This window comes from Camponotus vicinus, unplaced genomic scaffold (genome assembly GCF_025532165.1).
Source record: "Camponotus vicinus isolate PSW18456_S1 unplaced genomic scaffold, iyCamVici1.0 SCAF_11, whole genome shotgun sequence".
Classification (NCBI taxonomy): domain Eukaryota; kingdom Metazoa; phylum Arthropoda; class Insecta; order Hymenoptera; family Formicidae; genus Camponotus; species Camponotus vicinus.
In genome coordinates, this window is record NW_028141947.1 from 12,822,749 (window position 1) to 12,850,525 (window position 27,777).

General features: G+C 35.5%; 1 protein-coding gene across 8 annotated transcripts in view; it reads right to left on the bottom strand.

Moving 5' to 3' along the window:
- LOC145961499 (dystrophin, isoforms A/C/F/G/H) overlaps positions 1 to 27,777 on the bottom strand; it is a 425,853-nt gene that overhangs the window by 71,357 nt on the left and 326,719 nt on the right. For 7 of the 8 annotated variants that reach the window (XM_083081735.1, XM_083081730.1, XM_083081734.1 and 4 more), the window contains 2 exons: positions 25,422 to 25,594; positions 5,458 to 5,602 (listed from right to left, as the gene is read on the bottom strand). In XM_083081735.1, the coding sequence (XP_082937861.1) occupies positions 5,458 to 5,602; positions 25,422 to 25,594 (318 nt within the window). The remainder of the gene's footprint in view (positions 1 to 5,457; positions 5,603 to 25,421; positions 25,595 to 27,777) is intronic. The other variant, XM_083081731.1, reaches the window with a different exon arrangement.

Genomic DNA, 27,777 nt, shown 5'->3' on the forward strand with positions numbered 1-27,777 from the left:
CACTTGTTTCATAGTAATTGGGAGTTTGCGAGATAACTTTTGAAGAAGAGATATAATCTGCCAGAAGAAAAATATATTATTAAATAAATTGGTTAAATTGGTGTTCTGCAGAACACAGATTTCATGATATACTGGTCATTAATCATTCTTATATCTTTCTTATTTTCTTTCCTCGCTTCCCATTTCGAAGAGTGATGGCGCAACACGCGGTGAGTGATAGAAATCTCATTGCGTTTATTCTTTATTTTTTTTTGCTCTCTCGTAATTCTCATTGTACAGATATTTCTCTTCCAAGGTCTTTCTTAGTTCACCAGTTTACGTGTAAATCATGCTTTTTTGATACAAATATGTTGTTATTCTTGTTATTCAACGAATAAAATATTTTCTGTGGCGCTGTCAAATTTAATTATGAACTAATTAATCATAAATATTTATGTTCTTATTATAAATTGTATGAAAATTTATGACGCACGCTTAGTCGCTAGTTACACACAAGGCGTTAATAAAGAAATTGGGACGACTAAATTAGAACTATCCGTTCAATTAGATAGTTGAACATTTTCTAATTGCTTGCAGCAAGATGACGAGTCGTCTTATCAATGCGGTTATCATATTATAAGAGATTAATTACAAGATATATACGGCAACACAATGTACTGATGTGTATCATAATAATGTATGTGCAACTGACGTTAAGAATCTTCAGCATTTAACTGTAATCCGTTCAATTATGATACCGAAAAAGGGAATAAATTATTTCAAAACAATTTTATTATAAAGCTCCACGAGGAAAGGAAAGCCTTTTGTCCCATATTTAATATGCGCAATGCAAGACGACAAAAAAGAGGAAATATTTAAACGATAAACAATTTAATTTCACAACAATTTTATTAATAAATAGAATAAAATTGCTCTTTCTCTCATATTTTATGCGCATAGCATAACCAATAATAAAACTGCTTTAACGTAAATGCATTATATAATTCTTTGAAAAAAAAACTTTTTGTTTTATACGAACAATGCAATTGAACGAAAAGAAATTTAAGCACTTAAATGTTTAAATTTCTTTTCGTTTAGTTGAGTATAAAATAAGAGGAATTTAAATGATCAATTGGCTGATTAATAAATTTAAAAGTGAATATCGAGAATAGAACGGCCATAATCATTCTTCAAATAGATTTCTTCTCAACGAAGGCATATTATTTTTTATTTACGACTGATGCACGGCGAGTCCTATACCATTGGGTGTTAAATGTTTCACATGCTACGAGTGTCGACAGACCTCTCCGTAAACAATCGGGGTAACTCTGTGGTGGCAGATCCAGGCTTTCCCGAACCGAAAGAAACATACCGGCATAAATTCCGAGGTGATAGTGGACTAAAGTGCTCCTCCGAAAAATAACTTCCAAACGCGACCGTTCTCGCGTACGGAAATTTCGACGTGGCGAAACAAAAATATCATCGTTCGCACTATACATAGATGCACAAGGTAAAAATGTGCTTGACGAAAAACGAGTATGAGCGTCCATTAAAAGATACATACAGTACCAATCAAAAGCATTGCGTGTAAAATACAGAAAAATGATTAAATTTTTTTTCACTAGTTGTTTGACTTATGTTCATAAAATATGAAAAGTGTATATTATTTATTATTTGGCTTCTAAAATTAGTTAGTATACAATTGTAATACTTGGTTCGATACTGTTTAAAATGCGTTATATTAATTAAAGTTATTTATAAATGTTTATATTACCGAATTTAAAAAAAAACTCAAAAATGCTAAGAATATGTGCGGCAGTATTGAAAGCAAAGAGAGACTCTATTTTAAAGAATTAAAAATTTCATATTTCTGTTATTATTTTTTTTTTTTAATTTTTACGATATTAAAAAATAAATACATGTAATAAAATACATGTAATTACCGATTCGATTTAATTTTCCTTATTTTAATATTCAATTATAAATAATTTCATTATTATGTTATGTCGACTTATAATAATTCAAAACATTAGACACATAAAAATATTAGACACTTATATATAATTTGCATCTAAGAAATTTTTAGAAATTCACAAACTTTTCCGAAAATTACCAGAAATGGATTTTTGACCGGTAGTGTATGCTCTCAGCGCGGATTCAGAGGCAGATTTACCTCGAAAGCAAATCGATGACCTGCCGCAAATCGATACGTTCAAATTCTCGATCCAAGCATCGCCACTGTAGGCCCTCGTTATACATCGTGGCGGTTTTGATTTACGGATGTACTCCCGCAAAAGATGTGTAAAATACAGGCGCGCGCGTCCGTCGTCGGATGAAACGACGCGCGAGTTTACGCGACGGTCGGGATATTGATCGCGGGCGAATAGAATTTTTCAGGACGGCTTGCGTAAGAGAAACGACCGTCGATGCTCGTTACGTCGTCGTTGCAACGGCGACTAACTGCGCGAAAGCGATCGGCTTTCATTCCGATTGCGTGGACGCAATAAACGCTCTTTTAATTACGCGCCACCGTCGTTCCGACTTCGATACCGAGATGAGCAGCCATTTCAATGCGGCAGTTTTGAGTATGATCGAATGAAACCGCTTTGCCATTGCCAGATCACTTTTATGCGAAAATTTTGCGAACGTTTATATAATTCAAGATCGCGTTTACGCTCATATGCGCCATCGTAAATTTCAATTTACGCAACGGCATTTTTCGCCGGACTCCTAGAGAAATATGCTTTAAATATAACGTACGTTGACGTAGAAAAATATCAAGAAATTTATTTCAGAAAATGTATTTTAACGATAAAATAGATTTTGCATGTAAAATAATTATTGTGATAGAAATGACGCTAAAATTACACTTATCATATGCAGTGTCGTGTAAGTGTTATATTATTGTTGTGTCAGCGTTGCACAATAATACATCACATTTATTCTCCATTCTGGTTCATTAGTTGCCTACAATTGAATTAATCGCCAAGTTTCTTTGGTAATGAGAGATAATGTCGTTTGTAATGTTTAGAGGTTAATTTAGACTTGCAAATGAGTTGATTAATACTCAATTAATACTTAATTTTTGCTCTGCTTACTAAATTAATTTTTGGAATATTTTCTGACGATTGCAAAACTCGAAATGTTGCCTGTGACACAGTTATCTTTACTTTCTGCCATTGATATACATATCCATTAATCTAATTAAAGCGGATTTAATTACAGAAAACATGAATAAATGAAAGGGTAATGTCTATAACACTATTCCGAGCGAGCGTAGAAGTTCACCCGTTTGGAAAAAACATCGTGTCTTCACCATCAAGCGTTAATGAAATCAACAACGCATAATTAAAATTCGTTCGAGGTAAACACCCGAGAATTTCAGAGATATATATGTTTAAAATGTTTGCAAAATTATTTAAAATCGATGCATATGCATGTGGGAAGAATTTATTAATTATCGGCAAGTCATTTAAATTAAATCTGCGTATGATCGATTCACATTAACCACATTTTCCCGATAGCGCAACGATGGCGCATCAAATTTCAAACCGCAGCGATAATTCCGCGACAATTTCGTCAACGATAATTACAGGAACCTCGTTCATTTAAACTGCCACGTTATTTCGGGAATGAATTTAAAAGGAAAAAAAAAAGAAGAGAAAAAGTAAACAGTTGTGAGAACTGAGGAGATTAAACGTTTGAGGTGTCGGGGAAATGATCTTAATTGGATCTACGGAGAGAACAGGATAAACAATTACATTAGGAAACAATTGCTCCAAAACACGATCGGGGGTTGCAGTGCGAGAGTCGAGTTCTGTACCTGAAGGAATGCGGAGAACGTACGTAGGAACTGCTGCGGTGCAAATCCCGAGCAACGTTTTCGCAAATCTGTATAAATCCGACTCTCTAAAACGAAATGCTTAAATTTTTCGCATTGCAGTGAAATGTTACGCAAAAAATAAATTTTTCGATATTTATAATATTTTCGTGAAGAGAATTATATTTGCAATTTTGTTTTTTTTGTTATATCATTAGTAACACATATATAATTTATAATTTGATTGTTTTATTTATTTCGTTATTATGTACAACTGTAAAAAAAATTTCAAGTTAAAAAGCTTCGATAATAATTTTCTGCAAAATTTATTTAGAATAATATATATTATGAGATACTAAAAAAAAGTCTGAGTTAAAGATTTCACTTTGAAAATCTCCGTATAAATTGATAAATGCGAAAATGTACATTAAATGTATATTAAAATTTATTTATGTTTTCTTCGCGATAATCGGGACAAATTAATATAATTTTCGTGTTAAACGTCTCAAGGCAATCATATTTACGGGAGAAGATCGTTGCGTAAGGCCAATCGAATGAGCATGCAATCGGTTGATCACTTTACGCTTTCGCTTGAGCAACTAAGGATAATCGATAGCAATTTACTGTATTCTACGACGCGAGTGACAAATACATACGCAGATCTAACCGCACGATGACATCGAGGATCTGGTCGAGGGACATGCGGCTTATCACCTACGTACACTCGGACTCGCTATCTATGTATATGATACAGACGCTTCTGCCGGCAACACGCACGTTCTAATCTGGATTAATCCAAACTACTAGTGTGCCTTTGTACTATCACGAAGGATCCTAGGGTATAAATTAGCACGGTTGCATCGACGTATATCTACGGGTGCATCCAATTTTGGACGACCATATTCAATTTTTAAAACAATTAATGATTAATAATTCGATAGAACGAGAGAATTATTTAATAGAGCACTAGAGAGTTTTACGTTATCAATACTAATTTATTTTTAAATAGCGCGTTAATATACACCTATAATTTACTAAAAAAATTATTTTAATATAAAAGAGAGATAAAATATAACACTGTTGAAAGATTTTTTTAAGATAAACAAATGAAATTTCTATTAAACGAGACTTAGCGAGCCGGAAATTAATTTAATCAAGTAAAATCGGCAATGAATTCAATCAAAGCGTTTAGCGAACAATTGACGCGACAATAGGTAGTAATTGAAACGTGCGTTTCCATGAAGCTTGACGCTCATACGTGGTGAGAATACGTAAACATTCATTCCGCATGAGTTGCCGTATTTCAAAGAGACAGTTGAACACTCGCCTGATAGCACATGAGCTCGTGCTTAATTACATTCTATTCGTCTGTACAGCTTCCGAGGCGGAAATTCGCAAGCGTCTCAGAGGATGACTACGCGGAATCAATTTTAGATACATAAGTCATATTTAGGTAACTTGGCTTGAATACCGAAGTTCGAGATTGATGCCGTTGCCGTGAAAGATGCTAAATGGAGTATGCTCGTCTTCCCGAGATAACGAATACGCCGAGAAAAGTAAACCTCTGGCGTACTTTTATAGGTTTACGTGGACTAACTAAGATTCGACGAGACGGAACCCGAGTAAATCTATGCGCGAAACAACATTTGGTAACTTACTTGTTGTTTTTGTAGCGCAGCCACATCGCCGCAAACGGGTCCCAACCCGGTGAGCTCTGTGTCTTTCCTTATCACCCATTCAATGAGTTCGCGCAACGATAGCAGCAAAGCATTCCAGTGCTCCGTGTTGCTTTCCAAGCGATTCCTGCGCAGAAAAAATATACGTGTTTTATGTAACTATTATTCTATATCAAATGTCGAAATATTTGCACTTATTTATTTACCGCATTTCAAATATTGCTATTCTTCATATTTATTTTAAACGTAATATAAATACGAATACATACAAGATTCTATTAAATGTCGAAATATTAATTTGCGTCAATTACACGGTAGATTTTTGTAATTACAATCAAAATTAGACAAAAAGTCACGTCTCAAAATTAATGCCATAGACACTCTAATAGATTCGTAGATGATATCTTACATATCCATCCGAGAGATATTACATTCTCTCGACATAAAATGTTGATGGACATTCATGCCGTGATACGAAATTCATACGAGGATGCATAACAGCAGTGAGAAAAGTATATAAAACGATTCATCATAAATGCATGTAAGGGTAGTACATATTTGTTCGAGACAGATAGATGTAGTCGTTGTCGAGATAGAATAAGGAAAAGGGACTAGTAAGACAGAGCGGTAAAGTGGATGAGGGAAGAATAAATGTACAGCCTTGATGTTGCCTTGATGGCGCCAAAAGAAACATCAGAGGATGAAAAGAGAGGAACGATGACGTGAAAATAAAGTAAATAAAGATAAAAAAAATAGGTAAGTGGAACGGATAGATACTTAAGATAAATGGATCAAGACTAAAGTGATTGGAAAGAGCAAATGGAATGTAACACATCCTGATATGGTGAAAAGGAGAGAAAAAGACGATGACTCTCCTCTCGGGAAAACGTAAATCGAAAAAGACAAATTTCAAAAAGTGTGAGAGAGCAGAGATGGAGTACGCTCGTGGATAAAACGCGGTTGGAGTAAAGCAGATAAATACAGGAAGTAAAAGAGTCCCGAGAAAATTAAAACGGACGAGCATTTTAAGCGTCGACGCGACGAAGTAAACCGTGCGCGACCGAAAAGAAAAGCGGCCGGAAAAAGGAAACCGATGGTAAAGCCGATCACGGCCAAGAAAGAAAACGATTTCAGGCAAATTGGAAAAATACGGAAAAAGCGGTGCAAGCGGTGACGGAAGGTGTTGGTGTACAAACCGACTTCGAAAGGAGATGAGTAGGACAATAAGAGAAGAAAAGAGATGACTCGAATGAGAAAAATAAAAGATGGGAGCTCGAGATGACGAGATCAAGGGATGTGAATGAATAGAGAACGATCCCTGATAAATGCAAAGGAGGATAAGAGGAACGTTTCGTCGGAATAAAGTTGATTAAGACAAAGAAGTAGATTGAACATCGGAATAACTTCAGACAAAAAAAACGCAAGAGCATGGAGAAATCAGATCAGGAAGATATCTTTAATGAAGGAGATGAGAAGAGAAAAGTATGCAAATGGCGAAATTTGCAGCGGACAAAATTTCCGAGGGATACGACGAACATGGTGTACGGTAGCAGAGTCGACAAAAATAAATGAAGGATAAATATTGAAGGGAGGGTAAGGTATAATGCCCGCGTGTTTTGTTAATAGTAAGTAAATACCACTGGACGAGAGTGCCGGAAGCGTAAAATAAAATGAAAGACCGGTGGGAAATCACTGAAAGGCGTGGGAGCGCGAAAGGCTGAATATATATACAAAGGAAATGGTCTCAAGAAGAATGAGTACTCGTGATATGTACCGTTGGGAGAAAGAAACTGAAGCAAAAGGGGTTAGAGCGATGCAACGAATAAGATAGATACGGAGGATAAGTCAAAAGAGAAGAATTAGGAGACGATCTCGTAGGTATCCGAGATCATATGGTCTCACGGGTCCATGCACACGTATAAATCACATCTTGCAGTATACATAATATGACACGGACGTAACACTGACAAAAAATGACAACAGGGACGGGACCTCATATTTTATTTTAATACTAAAATTCAGGGATGGTTGATTCCATTTTTTTCAATCCCTTTATTACACGCGATTCGATTTATTATGCGAATGACATCTGGTAAAAAAAAATATTAATTATATTATAATTTTTTCTTCTTCTTAAGAAATGAAAATATTTGTAGAAATATATTTAATTTCACAAAATCTTTATTAATGTGCAGTAAAAATATAGATATGCATTTTATATAGAAAATGTAAGAAAAAAGGAGTGAGATAATATTTGCGATGTATTCCGTCTCATTTTATTTCCTGTTTAACTTGTCGTCCATTACCTTGTTGGAACGACTTGTATGCAGATAAAATCCAAAGTGGTCCGAGAAATGAAGAAGCCCCTGCGTAAGACGAATTAAAGCGGAAGACAGAGGCACGGCACGAAAACTACTATAAAGAGGTAGGAAGCGCGAAAGAGAGAGGCCAGGAGTTCTGAATAGCGGGAGAGAAATTCCCGGGCGAGGATAAAGACCGTGCATACCGACTACCGGGGGAGCATCGTCGGGGAGGCTCGCAAGGAATAGACGAAGGAGGAAGATGAAGGCGTCGCAGAGGTACGCGGGCGAAAGGAGAGCAGGAAGGATGGCGGTTGGGATTTAGATTTATATTTCGCCATTGTTGCACCCACCACCGGTGACGGCACCCACTTACTAGGTCGCATCCAACAATTCCCCCCCTGCCTCCTCCGTCCCCAACCGTTCTCCTCCCTCGCAGGTCCCTGCATCGTATCGCAAAGAAACAGCCTCGCTTCCGGATATATTGCGGTTATTGTAACGTCGATGAGAGCTCGGCGGAATTCCGCGTACTTTTGCGATTTGAGCGCGCGTACAAGCGCATTGTACGTGTACGTACACAGGTGCACACCCACGTCGAATGGTATTGCACTTCTCCCAGGGAGATAAGGGCGTAAGGATATTTCGCGCGATGGATGGCGGTACGGGGTTACCGAAAGAAATCGTCCTCATCGCTCCGACGAATCGCGGGAATAAACTTCCCTCACTCGGAGCAGCGGACTGATGTTTGCTCGGGAAAATTTATTCGCATGACGCGGTCACGAGAAGAAGATTAATTTGCGGGATAGTGGAACTACTTTTCGAAGATAAGATATTGGCGTTTTATACTTGGATTTAATACAGCGGATGCATCTGAATTGAATTAGCTTCTAGAAATGTGACTTAAATTGGAATTAAAATTAAATATTATTTTTAAAATATTAAATATAATAAATATAAAATAATAATTAAAATTAAATATTATTTTACAAATATTAATATTAAGGATTTATGGGAATTTGTGAAAACTTTTTTACGATCTGCAATCGTTTACAGCACAGTAACTTTTTCTGATGACAGCAACATATTTGGATATAACGAGTACACGATGATGGGGGAAGAACTTTAATTTTGTAATCTTTTGTTTTTCTAACAAAACAATATGAAAAGGGAGAATATTTTACCGTGAGTAAAATTGTAAACAAATTTGGTATAGAAAATTGTAAAAATTATGATGAATAATATTTAAAGAAATAGAGAAAGCAATATATAATAGATTTCATGTATATGAAATTAAACAATTTGAACACTATTTCATATTTTACGTTTCACATATATTTTTTACCGTAATAATATTCTTTCACAGAGAAGGCAATTTTTATTTCATCACATACCGTACTCATCAAGATTCATTATTACCTCCGCGCGTCTGCAAATTATTAATTTTAATTAATCGCTGCTCACATATACACAGATACCGGCAATTTATCGTCGTGTAATTGAGAAAAAACGAAGTCCGAGTGATTAATAGAATATACGTCGGACCTGTGTCAGTAATGGAATCTTACGGTCACGAAAGCGAATTTGGCGGAACATTTATTTTCGTTCGTCGTCCGGCTGCCAGAAACAGAGGAGCTTCTACTCGCGAAAAGAGATATACTTCTCGTTCGTGCGATCGCATTTCAATTGAATGTTCAGTAAGTGGTGCTACTCTGTCGCCCTATTCGCGAACGAGCATCGCCCTCGCGAGCGAGCTCTTTACGACGTGCCAGGCTGATGTAAAATAAATCACCAAGGAATTTCCTGGGCGGCTATAAAAATCTGCCGACGAAACGTCACGTATCTCGCACTCACTCAATAAAGTCCCGTTGTAGCCTCGAGTAAATAAATCATGAACAACGTCCTAGCATTAAGATTTTATTGATAAAGTTACGCGTGACGACAGTACAATTGTTTGCCGAGTAATAAAAGTCGCTTAGAACCAAAGTTACTCTCTCTGCATACGACTATGTACTCGAAAAGCGAACGTATCCTTTCTCGTAAAGGAAGAAAATAATGGAACGGATAATCCGATTCGTAAAAATATTTTATATATGGAAAAAGCGTGCTCTCTCGCGAATATATTAATCTCAATTTTAATATATATTATAAATGAACATGAAATAATTTTTAACGGAACCTTTTCTTCCCGGTGAAAAAATCATAACAATGTGATTTCTGCAAAAAAAGAAAAAATATGATAATGAAATTCTGTAATAATAGAAAATCAATATTGCAACAGAGAGATATAACGATGCTGTCCTTTTTTTCATTTGCATAATGAAAGAGACACGTACAATAGTGTGTTTACCAAAGTTTCCGGAAAATTTGATTGCGCGAATGCAAGAGCGCGATATATAATTTGAGTTCGTCGCCATTTACGTGTAAACTCAAAAAGGTACAAATACATACGGAATTGAATCGCAAGCGTTGCGAGACATAAAATGCCGGCGAAACTTCTGATTACGCGAGATGGTCCAATTTAGCGTACACAGCCAGAGATTAAAGATAATTAAAACGGTGAAACGCGCACGTATATATCGGGGAAATGTAGGAACGCTGCAACTGTAAGCATTGATAGCTCAAGGATTTGAAATAAGTCGGAATTTCGTTTCTGACAATATCGACATTCTGAAAGATGTTTTTCTGCGTTGTCAAACGCATTTAGAAAATGTCGGTAGGAAGGCCGAAAAAGTATTTGAAATGAAAATAAAGCATGTATAAACGGAATGTTTAAAAATTATTTTCCTACCAGTTGTGATAATTTTTATATAAATATTTTTATATAAATAATTTACAAATTGCAAAATTGTTGCAAATAATGTAATAAGATGTAAAATAGAACTATCAACTAAACATTAAACATGATAACAAGATAATAATTATGATTATAATATAAAATAATATTACTTCACATCTGAAAATATTACTCTACATCTGAAAATGTTATATTTCACTACTGAAATCACTGAAATTCATTGAGAGATAGACTTGCATGAATACTGGTACAGTCTCCATGGAAATCTACAATACGATCTCAATTGTATTCTGCATTTATGTTACAGAAGACTGTAAGTTTCTGCGAAACGTCTGAAGGCATATGAATTTATGAATGTAAAATAATATACATTTCACATGTGACAACCCACTTGTGATAAAAAGATGTAACGTTTATGCTACTGAATCAAAACTATTCAGATTTACGAGAGTTTATTTTTACACGATTTATTGTTGAATCTTTAAAATTTCACGAGAGAGTATTTTGTACAATAATGTTCTAAATTGCAAATTTATAATTCAAGAAAATTTCGTCACAGTTTTTATCATAAGTAATAATTCTATTTACATTATTCAACAATAAATAAAATTTATTACTTGATCGTTTCTATCATAAACATAAGTTAAATTAAATTTTGCGATTAATACATTTGCAGCTACAAATATATATACGTTACTATCAAAAACCATATTATCAAGATTAATTCTTGATATCTTTATTCATATATGTACTCTAAAAATTTATATATCATTAGTAAATTCACTATTACCTATATGAACATATTAATCTTGATTTAATAAATTTGATTATAACCCCATATAATTAGTTAAATAGTTGCTTAAACGTAAATAATTCACTTTCTCATATTGAAGAATTTTAACGTATTAACTTTCGATATATTATTATTAACACGCCGTTGATCAATTACAAAAGCTGCAAAATATGACGATTTCTGATAACTTCGTATATTTCCGCTTTTCCATTCTATTCTAACAAGCGAGAAATGTATTAAATCCCGATAGTCAATGTAATTCCATAGGGAGCTATCAAAATTCATTGCGGCCATCGATCTCTCGATAACATCGCCAACCCGTCATGTGGTTCGCGTTGAATTAGTTGGTGTTATAAATAAATTTCGCCTCGCTCCAGACGAAATTACTATTGAACTAGAGGCGAATGCGAATTTGCTCACATATATGTTATAATAATGTAGTATCGATGAAACATCTTTCACGAGAGCAATACTAAATATGTTATTATGAGTTAATCGATACAAATGCGCTTACGGATGTAATAATACGGATATTGATGGATATCAATATCCATTATTACGTCTCATTCATCATTGAGCAAATTCTTTTCATTGTCAAACTGTCTGTTAAATTAAAGGCGCTGAATTATATTCACGTTATTCGAAAATGCATACGAGATACAAACTACATATCAGTGAAATAAATTGCATGTTCTGCTTACAATTCACTCGATAATATCATCATTAATATATATAATGATTATTAGCGCATTTCATCCTGTCCTTATTCAAGAAAACTCTATCACTGTAAGAACGCAATCGCGAGCCACAAAATTGATCCATCACAGAGCGCATTCGTTATTCACGACACGTCGCCCTTATAAAACGAGATGTTACCGAGCTTCAATCTCTTATCTCCTTCCTTTACCCGCCGATAAACATCTAATTCGCTGCGTTCCGAGGATCAACGAGATCTCGACCGAATTTCGCGAAAATTCATTCGTACTTGTCGCGCTGTTTCATGATAGATTCTATAGCGGTTATCGACTCGGCAAACCACATTACAATGAACGCAGATAAAGCCCTTTGATCCATTGTGCCGGCGGCGGCTCGTCGTGGACGATGGCATCGGCATCGCCATCATCGGTCTCATCCTCGTCTTCATCGTCGTCGTTGTTGCCGTTGTCGTGCTAGTTAACGTAATAAAGCGAGCAAATGGAATTGCCACAAACGGGCGGAACGTTATAATTCAACTCGGGGGAACAATTTGCCGGTACAATCCCAATCTGAGTAAGGTCGACTTGTCGCGCAAAACCGGCCCAAACTTCTACAATAAACAACAGCAACAACGTGGCCATTAGTGTCGCGTCGCTCTCTCTCTCTCTATCTCTCTTTCTCTCTCTGTATTTTCGAGATGCAACTTCGCGCTTCGCAGAAATGAACATCGCGACTTAATAGCATACATGGATCAACGATTAAAATGTGGTCCGTATGTCTCGTTTTCGGTAGTCAAAACGAAACTAGTGATCGATGTAATGATCAAATAAATTTCTAAGTTTCCTGACGATATTTAAAAAAAAAACATCTTTATCTTACATTTTAGAATAGATTTGATAAAAAAATTTCTTTTATCACTGTATACATCATAAATTATCTGAAGATTAATAGGAGACAGCTTGATACGACTTTTTCTCGAATGATATGCAAGATTTCTTTTGCATCTCTCGATCTATTATAAATCTCTCCATGAAAATATGTTTTAATAAAGAACGAGAAGAAATTTCTTCGAAGCAAATTAATTGGATAATAAATTATTGATGTAGTATCCGATTTATCAATATTAATAAATAAAATATAATGAATAAAATACGACAGATATGATATACCCGTTATTTGTCCCGAAAAGGATTAAGAGTCTCAAACAAGTTAGCTATTGCAGAACACTACCAAATCCACTACCGGATTGTAGTTCCATTAGAACCGGCCACTTGGTACGTATTTAGTAAGTTATGAACTCCATTCGATAGCAATTCCGATAAACCTCTGGTTTACGTATGAGTTTACTATTGTTTCTCAGTTTCCTGTATTGGTACCATGTATTATTTCACGTACCGTTACAGATCCATTATGTATGAGATGGAAAATGTAACCTTTGTCATCCTTCGCATATTTTTCAATATTTTAGCGAACAAATACTATCCTTTCGATTATTCGAAAGATCAAAGATATTTGTTCATCGGTCGAGAGGACAAAAGGAAAGATAATATTGTTCAACTCACTAAAAGCAACTGTCTAAAGCTGCCGAACAAATCGTACAAAATTGATCACGTATCGTAATCCATCGATAACGTAATAATCTGCGAATCATCGCAGATATGTAAAACCGCAAAAAATTAATGCGTTCAATTGAATCTCGCCGACAGGCGATATGATTGTCGTTCGTGAAGAGCGCGATACAAACTTTTCGCTCGTAAAGCGAGTTTAGCAGTAACGTTGCGAATGTTTGTACAAATAACAATAACGCGTATTTTGCCGTGATCCTATGAGTTGTAACCTCCGCACGTGTAGTATCACAATCGACCACACAGTTAAAATTTCGCTGATGTTTTTCATATTTATATATCCATCTCTGCTGCACGATTTTATCAAAAAATGATAAGCGATGATTTTTTGATACGCGCATTCGATAAAACTGCGATATTTCAAAATATGCGTTTTAAAATGTAAGAAAAATACTTGCATATCACGCGTTAATTAATGGTTTAGTAAATTTTGTTAATAAAAATTTATCCATATCGCAAAAGAGCATCTATTATGCAAGCTCCAATATTTAAAAAAACTAAATTAACTTATATTAATAGATTTTATTTCGGCCATTTTTAAGAGAAATCATGAAATTAATTATTATATTCCCAGTAAACATGCCACACATACATTTTACCATGCTATATAAATTTTTCAAATTACTTTAAATTAGTTGATAAGTTATCATTCACTCTTGTCAGACTTCATCGATTTCTAATGAGAATCTAAGTATAAGGATCTTCTTTATAATGAATCTATTGAACACGAAGCATAATTAGTGCGGAAACGTCCAGATTAATATCGCGCCTTTAAGAGCATTTTCTGATTATATGAACCGTCCGCAGACATATCGATTACGGTCGAAAGAGGCATGTGGTTAATCCATTTTGCGGATTAGCATGGTGGTGGATCGGGACTGTTTGAATCGGTTTGTGGCATTTCCTAATGAGAACGCAAATACCGAAGCAACAGAGAGGAAGAGAGAGAGAGAGAGGAATAACTCGTTGAACGGGCGCGAAGCCAGCAGTTAGGTCGCGGATTCCACGGATACGTTGAAGAGGTTTCGAGTTTTTTTCTCGTCGATGATAATCGAGCGATTACGCATTAACTATGCGCTTGCGATTTTCGAGCATGTCTGATCGATACATGTGAAATCAATGCGTGATGAACTGGCCGCAAAGCCAGCCATGGCCGTTTGTAATTTCCAAATTAGCGATAGTTAGTTTGGAAGTATGGAATATACGTGCTAGACGTAGCATCAAAGGTGAGTAATATCGATCAAGTATGAACGATATAAACGATGATTGAGAGAACGCGCATTAAATATACATTACCGTCATTTTATTTCTCTCTCCTCAATCTATTGATTATTCAAATCTCTTAATTCTCCTTGCCTCACGCAATAATTTAATCCGTATAATTATCCGCTGAGATTACTGTGCAAAGCATATCTCTCAGCTGGTATTCATAGCGTTGCACGTCCGCTTTTGATCGTGTTTCCAGCTCTAAAACCGCATCAAAACTAACCACAGTTGAATATCTGATTTTCTATGTGAACGGCGAATTAAACTGAGAAGACGGAACCAGGTGTTTTATTTCGAAATATTCTTTGCATAGATTAAATAGATTCGCTTTTTCTTTCTTTCTGAAAAAGAACAGGAGATCCGCGAATTATTTTGAGTTAATAATTCGATGATGATCCAGAAAAGAGAGAGACGTCAGTGCATTTCTTTGTAGCTCTGATTTTACGTTCTCGAAAACTTCATTTTACAAATCCTGCTTTGAGTACGTCTGGCAAGATGTCAGGAATGTTCCTCTTTTCTCTTCGTCGTTCCCTCACCGGTACAGACTGACATCAGCCATTTCATTTCTTTTTTAAGCCACGGCCGTTGTCGTCACCTTGATCGTCCGCACAATACTCGGTCGTTGCGCGAGTCAGATGTTGCGTTCCGATGCATCCTGAGCAAGGGTCTGGTCTCTTTGTTGAAGAGTCTTCGGTCAGCCGGAAATTAAAAATTTTGAGCCGGCCGGGTCGTCGAGTCACCAGGGACGCGCTCGTTCACGCTCGATGAACACGAGCGCCTTCCCGTCCGTCTCTCGGGCATACAGAGACCCCAGAGGATCGTTCATCGATCCCTGCGCTGCCCATCGAATTCCGTTCTCCCGTGGAATCGTCCGCGATTTGTATCCCTGGCATGATAGCTCGATGCCGGTGGTTACGCGCGCGCGCTTCCGGCCAATTTCCTCTCGCGGGACCCGGACATCGAAGCGGGGACAAGGGAGAAAAAGGTAAAACGGTGAGCTTTAACGGATACCTGTGTCGCACATTTGCGAGAACGTTACAAATTGAGTCACGCTCGCGTTCGTGTGAAAGAAAGTGAAAAATGAGCGATCGCGCGAGAAATAGATCTGAAATAGAGGAAAACAAACGAAATGCACGAACGGGCGAATGATAGCATTTCAAGCTATACAAAACGTGCGTTCTTGATTTTTGAAAATTGTAGTTACGCGTGGAAAAAATAATTAGTACTACAAAATATTAATTTTTATGAAAATATTTGTTACAGGGAAAAAAGAGAAAAAACTAATTTTTAAAACACTTCTTCTTTATCAGTTGAATTATTCGCGATATTTTTAATTTAATACATAATTAAATTCGGAATATTACAAATTAATATATTATATTATTAATACAATTTTTTTAATATTTCGTGAATTGTGCTTTATTCTCTACTTTTATGGATTCCTGAGATCACATGTAACAACTGTCACTCACGATTTAATTAATTAACGAATTAATATAATTATTTAATGCGAATTAAATTTTTCAATGAAACAAAACAATATCATTCGATTAAACAACGCGCATATGTAAAATCAAATGTTTAAAGAAAAATACTATTTTAAATGGTTTCATTGATTTTTTGAAACAACGGAATGGACCGAAAAAGCTCTCCGACGATAATCCAAGTACACTAACATCTCTGCGAGCAACGCGCCATTTCCGCGATTTGTAAAACGTTCGACGCGACTCGACCGTTCTTCGTTCAGCTTTTAAATCGAGATTAACAGAGAAAATCCTGCGCTCAATCGATTACCCTCATAAATGAAATCCTGCGCTCACATACGAAGTCATCCGCTTCGCGTACTGCGGCGTATACGCAGGATTTAAAGTCACTAAGTAAACGTTGTGTCGCATCTGGCGCGAAGAGAATGTAATGCCTGGCAATAAGGGTGTTCCCGAATACCAACAGGGTTCGTTGCACGTTTTTTTGCCGCCCTATATACAAGCTGAATGTAAGCACTTTGACATACGGATACGTGTTAATTCTCTCAGCCCGATACCGAGTACGTTTGTGACACTTGAACATTTTTCACAAGTTAAAAGATCAATTAATAAATAAAATTAATAAAAAATATATATAAGTAATATATATAATTTTCATTAAGTAATATAATTTGTATTACAAACACATTGCGATAAATGCACACAATATTGCTGGATTGATAGATTAAAATGTAACTTGTACAAATATTTCTTTTTAGATGCGTTAATAAAATTCGTAAAAATAATTGTTATACGCTTGTAGAAACTAAAATTTACGACTGCCAAATATTACAAAATTTTTTTATATCGATATATGTAGGAAATATCTCACGCGTATTAGTATAAGAAAAAATTTTTAGAGAGATCCCCAAATGTTAGATTTGTCTAGTGATAAATGGATTCTCGAAACGATCGTTTAACAGTTTCCCTGCATAAACTGATCCTGGATTATTTGCATAGCGGTATCAAATAAAGCTCGCTGCGTTTAGCACGTGGTACCACCTGCGGTACCAGTGTCGCGTATGGTATCTTCCGAGATTAATATTAAGCTGCACCTTATCATACTTTAAGCTCGCATTATCGCTCCGCGCCACGATAAACCGGTTGGGAATATGTTCCAGCGAACTGGGACCGGTAATAAGTTTTGCAGCCAGCCGGAGAGGAAATGCCGGAAGGAAGTTTCGGACGGTGCGCGACAGATTTGTCGACATGATGTCGTGCTCGCGAATGCTTTTGAATACCGGAAACGCCAGAAATGTGTTCTAGGGATGCGTTTCTATGGTATAAATCCGAGAATAATAGGATTCACTACCATGTCGCGAATAGTAGATGCGGATTAGTAGATTAGGTAATTTTTATCCTTCACCAACAAAGCGAGTAGCTGCGTTCTTAATCCTTTCGTATACTGCTGTGCAAATTATAGGACTATTTTACATTTTTAATATGTAATGATTTACTTTTAAATTATATTTCTAAAATAAAATATATTTCTAAAAAATAATAAAAGATTATATTATATAATTATATATATATATATATATATATATATATATATATATATATATATATGTTGTGTGCGAGTAATTACTGTATATATAGAGGATAAATCTATAGGAATTGAAATAATTTATAATCTATAACTTTGATTTAAATGCAAATAGAGGAGAAACATGATAGAAACATTTTTCAAACATTTTTTTAACATAATAAGTTTCCACTGTACAATTTATACAATTATTTTATTCTTTTTAAGAATACAATTCTATTGCTTCAACCTACATTCATTTTTTTTATGCCACCATTATACGTCGTGATAAATTTGTTCAATGCCATCGCAGACCATAAGTGCCCGTTCCTCCTTCGCTTATTATCGCCAACAACTTTCCATCTTTATGTATGGTTCGCTTTTCCGTCTAGCGTTCTCGCGTTCTGGTCACGAAGGTATTGCTTTGAGTTTTGTGGAAAATCGGCGGACCGATTCCGCTTTTTCTCTCCTTCTCTCTCTCTCTCTCTCTCTCTCTCTCTCTCTCTCTCTCCGCTTCTTCGCATTCGTCTGCTTTTTCATGCCCGTTGAACGACTTCAACAAATTTCCTGCTACGGTCGTACGTTTCGATATTGAGCGTCGCCGTCCTCACGTTTTCCCGACCACATGTGCGATATCACGTAAAAATAACTTTCGATTTGCTATTATCGAGAAAGAGGGAGAGAGAGAGTAAGGGGGAAAGAGACAAGAACCTAAGCGAACAAGAACGAGCAAACTGTACGTGACAAAATCCACATTCTGCTGTTTCGTTCGCAGCCAGCGAATGAGCATCGATGCGCGGGGGAGTCAGCTGATAAGACTCAACGGCGATTCATCACTCGGCGATTATCTAGCTGTCAGTTCCGGTTCGGTGATGGATCAAACGTCGTGTTTCGTGTCGCGGCGAATGTTTTTGCCATCGCGACTTATCCGTCCACGAGATACGCGAGAACGGCTGCGGGATATACGGCGTTTAGAGCTCGATCTAGTTTGAAATTATTATCCCGAGATAAAGTTTTCTTCGTCAATTTTGTTTGTGGGAAAACAAACGTCACTAATCAAATTGAGAATTATTTTAATCTATTGCTTTCAGGCATTTGTGGAATTAAAATTATCGATTTTTCATTGTTATATCCTTGAAATCAATGACAAGTTTACCTAAGAATTGTACACGTTTTTCTGGTTCTATAACTAAATTATATAATAATTGATAAATATTAATGAATAATAATGATAAGTTTCATAAACGAAGATTATAATATTGCTTTCTTTATTGATAATGCAGGATTGTTTCCTATCAGTAGAGAGAAATCCGATATTAATTAGGCAAAAAATAGCAAACTATCGTAAAGACCTGCACGGTAAATAATCCGACGAGAATAACGACTACGCTGGCAAGTACGCAAAGACGCGTTTCTCGTAGCGATTTGACGAATAGTCCACTTGAAATTCACTTCGCCGGGGACTCCAGACTATTCTCAAAGTCGATATCTTTGATTGTGCACACGGATAATGAATGTGCATCGTTGCATTTCTCGACACTCCGTCCGCTTTGGTGCGCGCGCTACGCACGCGTGAACGCACCGCTGCGCACTGTCTAAACGCGCCAGTAATACACGTGCCTGCTTGAACAGCTGAGACACCCATAATTATTCCTCCCGATCCATGTCTCCCTGTTAACGACCCTCGCTTTGGGCAATGTCAAGTCTTAGACTTCACAGCGTCTTACCTTCGTCTGCTTGGACCTGTCTTCTTGAGCGCACGGTGCACCCGGTGCGCTGTCTTGTGAAGTCTAGCTTTTGGTGAACTTTGGTGCAACTTCATTTGCAAACACGACAAACGTCCTCATCTGCCTTTCGAATTTTTCGCGTCGACACATCGACGCTTCGGAGCGCGATGGAATATTAATTCGTTCCGATCGAGCGCGGACACGTTTATGCCTCGCAGCCACTCGAATCCTTTTTCATTTCAGTTCGTGTTTTCCATCGAACTGTTGAATCTCGCGTCAGCTGGCCAGTAAATAAATTCGCAATTCTGTTGTCCCCGTGGAAAAACGTGCGGAAAAAAATATTAATTGGCAGTCGCACTATTTATCATCGTAGAGTTATAAACAAGTCGGGGATGCATAAAATTCAGTGTTTCAAGAATTTTAAAATTTATATAGAGCATGAAAATGTCCTCGGAGAATACACGCATTTCTACAAATATAAATACATCGATAAAAATATAAAGTACCGAGTCAAAAGTCAGTTACATCATTTATAGAAACAAAAAAGTCATTAGTAAAATGAACAAAAATATATATATAAATGTACTAACTTGTATTTTATTACTATGTTTTCATATCATGAAATTTAAAAATTATAATAAATAATAATAGAAATATTAAACTTTTGATTCTTCAAAATAAACCCTCTCAATCACCGAATTTTAATCTGATAGAACTATTGTAAAATAAATTTGATAAAAATGTGATACCTATTAATCAAACACAACTGTAGAAATATTTGTAAATATGCTGGAATCAAATATCAGAGAATTTTTAAAAAATTGTCAAGAATGTTGAGAATATGTGCGGCAATATTAAAAACAAAGGGATGTTTATTTTGAAGAGACAAAAATTTAATATTTAAAAAAATGTATTATTTATTATAATTTTTAATTTCTACGATATTAAAGCATAAAATAACAATAATAAAATATAGTTTAATAATATTTATATATGTTTTTGTATGTGTGTGTGAGTTTATTTTTATATTAATGATCGATATTCAGTTGTGCAATCACTAGCACACGTTTTCCATATTTTTATTTATTAAAATAACAGTTTCTATAGGTGATGCAATATTTTTGACCTACTATATAACATCACCGTTAATCGCCGGTATAATTTCGCGTGGCGTAAATTTTTTTCAGCTAAAACCCGTACGTGCGCCAACTTTTTCGAGGCAACGCACAATTTTTTTTTATTCGCCACAAACAATAGGTCATTTTGGGATAAACCGCGCGAGCAATTGTTACACAAGTTTGCGTGATTCGAAGCGTACAGGGCGATAGTGTGCGTCGGTCATCGCCTACAAACACTCGCGCAGCTCGTGTGAACCTTTATTTGTCGTCCGGATGCCAGTGTGCCGGGAAAGTACCACCGGATGTTGGACAAGTCCGAAAAGTCCGCGTATCCGACCGCCGGATGCTGTCGCCGTCGTCGGCCACCGTGCGTGTCGAGGTAACTAATTATTCCTCTTGGTATTGATTTTACGGCCGTTGCCGGTATCTTGCGAAAACAAAAAATATCGTCCGCGCGAGGATGCAACGACGGCGAAAAGCCGTCGGCTGAACCGGACTTTTATCCTCGTTAATCTACGTCCAGAGTAGTGCGACAACGACGGCTGCATCGATCACGAAATCCACTTAACGCGCATTTTGATAAGTCATCGCGATGTTTACCTCGCGCCGGACATTTCCGCAAAGAGCATATTCCTGTTACACGCAAAGTGTTTCTGAACCATGGATTTTAATAAACTTGGCATAAAAAGTTTCAATTTGACACTATAAAGTGCCGCATATTTTTCAAATTATTTAAAAATGGCAGAAAAAATCAAATTCGTTATAAACTTTAAAATGAATTAATCTAAAATATAAGCTATAATTATGCTCATTCACGCTACAACAATCAATTTTCAGTATTAAATAATATCATAATTAAGTAATCCATCATATTCTCATTAAAGTACAAATTCTGATTCGAAAAATTAAATCTGATAAGGAATCGGTGACAAAAAGAAAATACATGGCGGCAATTTCTCCACGATTAATTCTCATTGTCAATTCGTAAGGAGCAAAACTACTGTCACGTATATTCGCCACAAGAGGTGGGCTAATCCGAAAAATTTTCCCACAAATAACATTGGCCATATTCCGACGACCTCGTTGAGACCAGTGCCAAAAGCGATCGTCCGTCGAATTATCGGCTTCGGCATTTGCGGCTTGATTGCGGGATAACCACTAAAGGGTTGCCAGGACGATTTGGGAAAGGTATATATATAAAGGGAGAAAGAGAATAGGAGTGTGATAGAGAACGGCCGATAGATACAAATTGACGGATGAAGGAATAGAGAGTCAGTATAGGTACTGATAAATATGGTCGGCGAACTTCTATCCATCTATACGTGCAGAACGCTCTGGTTGTTCGCATCCTGCACGAATATCTCTTCGGTAATTAAGCTCCTGGCCGTAATTCGGACTAATTAATGGAGACTGATTGCGCGGTCTTTTATCGGGATTGACCTCGATGCTGACTTTATGCTATCGTATCTATTTTCTCGACTTGCTTGATTAAATTAAAATCAATTTATACAAAAAACGCTTCTTAATGGTGATTGGTTTATAAGCAAAGATTCTAAATATTTCGAACTATCAATGATAATTGCCTTTAAAATAATAATTTTAAGTATTCTTTCTAAAATGCGAAAATATTTATTTCTGGATAAAATAATTATATTATTATTATATTAATTATTAAATAATAAAATAAAGCAAATCTCTCTCTCTTCTGATTTTTGAATGTGTATAAGAATATTGATAATATGAAAATTGAGATATACACAGTATATTTATTTCGGAAAGATAAAGCGATTTATTTGCGTAAACAGAGAGAAAGAGCTATCTTTTTGAAATAATTCCAATAAATCGTCTTATATCCGGCGGTATATCCTCAAAGCAAATATCTTAAAAATCTTGATTCGAATACAATAATCTAGTTCGGTCAGATTTCTTAATAAAACTAAGTAAAATAAAACTTCTCTATAAGAAATTACGTTTTTATCTGTTCCTTTGTTTATATTACAGAGATAAAATTGAGATTGCTGTAAGATCTAATATAAAAAGTAAACTGTGCTTCATCTGCGAGATACATCCACGGTTCTTCGTTATTGTAATTTTATGAGATCCATGTATCGTAGAAGTCGATATATTTTATAATTTATAGAAGCAAACTCTTCTCTTGAAAAATGTAAAATCTTTTTAAGAAGACACAATCTGAATCTTAATATCTAACATTTTTTAAAATTATTATGTCTACACATAAATAAGTATGTGGCAGAAAGATTAAGCTTGAAATTAAAGTAGAAGATTAAATAAAGCTTACAGGTCACGAATTATTGGTTTCCTTCGTTAGTTTGAATTGTTAGAAATACATTTCGTCGGTATAGTGCCAATCATACAGACTAACAGCGACGCAACCCAAGATTCGATAACGAACTTGTGTAATTAAGAAATCGAAATTCCATATAAATGACCGAAATTGTTGGCGAGTCGCGTGGAATTACTGACAAATCGATAGAACTTTATCGACGTACATCATCAAACCATAGACTTTCTACCCGGAAATATTCAGATACCTTTCAACAACGCACCGTTGCATAGTTGTCCGAGCAAAGTTTACGGCGGATCTCAGAGTCGATGTTCGAGCCCAGAATTAACACACCGCTATAAAGTTTCCGTGGGGAATCCGATTACGACCGACTATGGTAAAGTTCTCGGAAATGGATTTGCCATGAAAGTTTTCCAAAAAGCACCAATCGATCGATCGGCCGTATGGCTGATTTTGAGCGATTTTGCGCGAAATGATCCACATTTATGCTTCTTGTGATAAGGATCGTATCATCAATGCTTATCGCTAAATTGTTATTAACGATCGAATTTTTACTATTAACAATTTTTACTATAAATATTAAAATTGTAATTGTACATGCAATGTTATATGTATGCTTGTCTATGGATATTATCAATAAGAAATTGAATAATATTGAATAATATTGAATAAATTGAATAAATAAAATGAAATTGAATAATTGAATAAATAAAAATGAACAATGAAATAATGAAATAATGAAATTGAATAAATAAAATGTTATTAATAGATATATACGAAATATTTAATTATCTGCAAATAATAAACAATGAAAAACCTTCGTCAAAAAGCGTTAAGAGAAAAAATTCTATTCCAAGTATATATTCTCTTATATATAAATAAATATTAAATATTTGTAATATAATTATTTTTCTTCTTTATATTTAATATTTGTCATCTTTATGTCAAATTGCAATTTTATCAAAGCAAATTTACATAAAAGATTTATTTGTTAGAGAGACATATCAATATATATGCTTCAAAGTCTCGAATTTAGATATCAATATTTTCTCTCTTTTCTTTAAGAAAAAGAATTTTTATTCTCATTCTTGCAGATAAATTTTAGAAGGATTTCAACGTAAGCTCTTCATCGAGATCGACGAAGAAGCTTACGCTCGACATTTTCTTTCAATGCTCAACAATATCCCGGTTTGGATGAGCATAACATGAAACGAGCAAAATAAAAATAACGCATGTTAAGCTGTATAGCTTCACTATCGCATCAAATGCATTGGGATGTGGTTTTCGCGAAAGTTCGATGTACTTTCTAACAGTCCACGGTTGCATAGTCGAACAGTCGAAGGGAAGTTTACGCTACGTTTGAGGCTAAATTGGATCACGAATTCTCGAAGTTTTCACCGGAAAATCCTGTGAGGATTTCCTATGAACCGAGCGCAAACTGAACAAACTCGCGAACAAAAACGGGATTTAAATTCTGTATATAGTATATGTACACGATCGCTTCCCAATGCACATAAATTAATTTCGGCGTTATTAAAACGCGCCGGAATAAAGCTTATTATAATACAAATTACTTTACGTTTTTATTCCCTTGCACAAATATATTTTAATTCGAGCGAACAAAAATCACACATAATTTGTAATAAAATAAAATCTTTACAAGTTCGCGATCTTTCTTTTCACGCGTGACTATATTTCTATATTTTGCAGTAGACATTATTATAATGCATAACTGCAACGCCGTCAAAGTAGAATGGCATGCCGAGAATGCGGAAGCCCAGAGTTAACCCACCGTTCATCCTCTCGCTGACCTATCCTGCGGAAGAATCTCCGAAATTGTTCGCATGTCAAAAGCCGAAACTCTCCCCACTGTCATGGTACGGTTCGCGATTTTATACAATGCGTATATATTTTTTTCCATTTCTCCCTCTCTTTTTTGAAGAGTTATTGAGGTGCGAGATTGTATGTGCGCGAGAGAATCACGAATTTTTGCGCTTTCGCGCTGTGAATGCGTCGTGCGTTTTCAAGTTATTCTTTCGACGAAAAAGCTAGCCCGGGTTGGCCTTTTTCAACACGTTGATTTACGACGCCATTTCGTACGCGAAAACTATCTTTTACGATAGTACGAGCGAGAATATCACTGTTATAAATATCATTGTGCGCCTTACATGTTCATCGTCATAGCAACATTTCAGTCTTTCGCTTATAATTTTTAATTTTATATTGATAAACGACGTTAATAACCGCGAAAAATATAGGGATTCTCACACTTACCTGATTGCCATGCTCTTTGCCTTTAGATGATGCCATCTCTGGTTCATTTCATCCAATCGACGTTGCAGCATAACAGCGTCATCCTGACTCGCTAATGAGCTCAGTAATTTTCGTCCGGTGCCGTTCAAAGATGCATAAACGTCTCGGTGCGTCTCGATTTCCGACTGAAGATCCTGCAACAAGCAGGAGAAAACCTCCTTAGATCCTTAAGAACGAGGTTGAAAGATTTTGCGATAAAACAAGATAAAACTATTCATTATCTGAAGAATAATATATTAGGGACAAATATATCGAAGATTGTCACTTATAACTAAAGTATACGTATTTTTTCTGTTATCCAAAAAAATCATAAATATTTGAATATAATTTAATATATATATATATATATATATATATATATATATATTTATTAAATTTTAAATTATATTTAAATATTTATTATAAATATTTAAATTAAATTATATTTAAATATTTATTATAAATATTTAAATTAAATTATATTTAAATATTTATTATAAATATTTAAATTAAATTATATTTAAATATATCTTTTATTAGTATTTGCAATACAATTTCCACCACAGATTTCTTATAAGATATAAGATATAATTATTTAGATCGCAGTAATAATAATTTAAAAGTCTTTCTGAAGATATAAGTCAAAAAAGTATGAAGTTTTTTTCAATTTTAGGCAACTTGATTCTTTTTATGGAAATGAAGAGCATTCGCGCGACAGAGGGAGAATGCATTCGTGGTATTTCGTCATCGTGATGACGTGAATTGCAGTCTGCGCGTGGATAGAAATGATTTATATACGAGTTTCCATGTACAACGGTGGTATACGAGTATGTCGGAACGCCGACATGCAATGCATGCGCCAATGAAAATAAATCGGCGCCGATGCGGGAGTGAATTAAGAAATATTCGCTGGCGTCACGGCAAGAACAATAGCATTTGTCTTGCTCTCTTTAAAACAGCTGTGCATTTCGCAATTACAAACCCACAGCCTTAGTTTATTCTATATTCCTCATCAATATAAAAACTAGACAAAAGACTTTCATTAGACGCAAATTTTAAGAGAATCGGAAAGTTCTCTCCACATTTAAAAATAAAATTTATAAAAAAGGCAATAAATTTAGAATAGCAAATAATTATGGTTTATTTTATTAACGATTTCCCGAAATATAACTTAAACTGATTGCTAATTGATAGTTACAATCAATTGATTTGTTGGCAAAATTATTATTATTATTATTGTTATATAGAGTCTCATTAAATATATTTAATTAATATTTATAATTAATAGCATTAATAGTTTGTTTTATAATATTGCATGTAGATTATATTCATTAATGTACGCGCAAAAACAAATATTATTATTCCAAATATGCATTATATATTTATACATAAATAATAAACAAATAATTTATTAATAGGAGTAATAAAAAAATTTTCTCAATTTCTGTAAATATGTTCTGTTGCATATAATATGATAAAAATAAATATTGTCGCAAATAAATATATTTCACTCTTCTAATCCGGTGTGAGAAAACATTTGAAGCTAAAAAATGTTCTCCGGAGGAGTAACATGCGATAGCAACGACACTATGAAATCCGTGAAATATCTTTCGTTTCCGTTCGCCGCGGCGTTGTCTTAATCTGAAACCGTCTGCCTGTCAACGACGGTCGTATACTCCCTTTTCAAACCTCCCTTTCCTCCCAACCCTCTTCAATTTTTGACGCACGAATTGAAGGCTGCAATCTCGAGAACGATTCCAGCCGGGACTCGATTCCCATCTGGGTCGACGATCGACGGGTCAGAGCGAGATATTTTTCAGCTGCAGTTTCCGCGCGAATTGACACTGGTGACACCCGGTGTGCATCGCGGAGACACGCGTAATGAAAAAAGAAGAAAGGGAAGTAAAAAGCGGATGGAGGGAAAGGAGGAAGGACGAGAAAAGAGGAGAGTATATATGTCTATATATGTATATATATCGACGTGGATACTGCTGCGCCAGTGAACCGACTCCGGAAAATTGGGCACATCTATCAAACTGGGACCTGCTCGACGACGAGCGAACTGTACGTTCGTCGAGCGTTTGAATCGGTAACGTTTAATTGAAGCTCTTGGTGGCAGCTTGCGCGGAAGCTAATTTCGTTTAAACCTCGACAGGCATGTGAAACTCTATTCCGCACTTTCCTTGACATTTGCAAATTATGAATTATTAAATCGAGCATAATAAACAGCCAGGATTAACAATAAATATTACGATGCCGGAAAATATTTTTCATAATTCTAATCATGATGATCACGTTAAACATCGTCGCCTTTTAATTGAACTACATAGATAAGAAT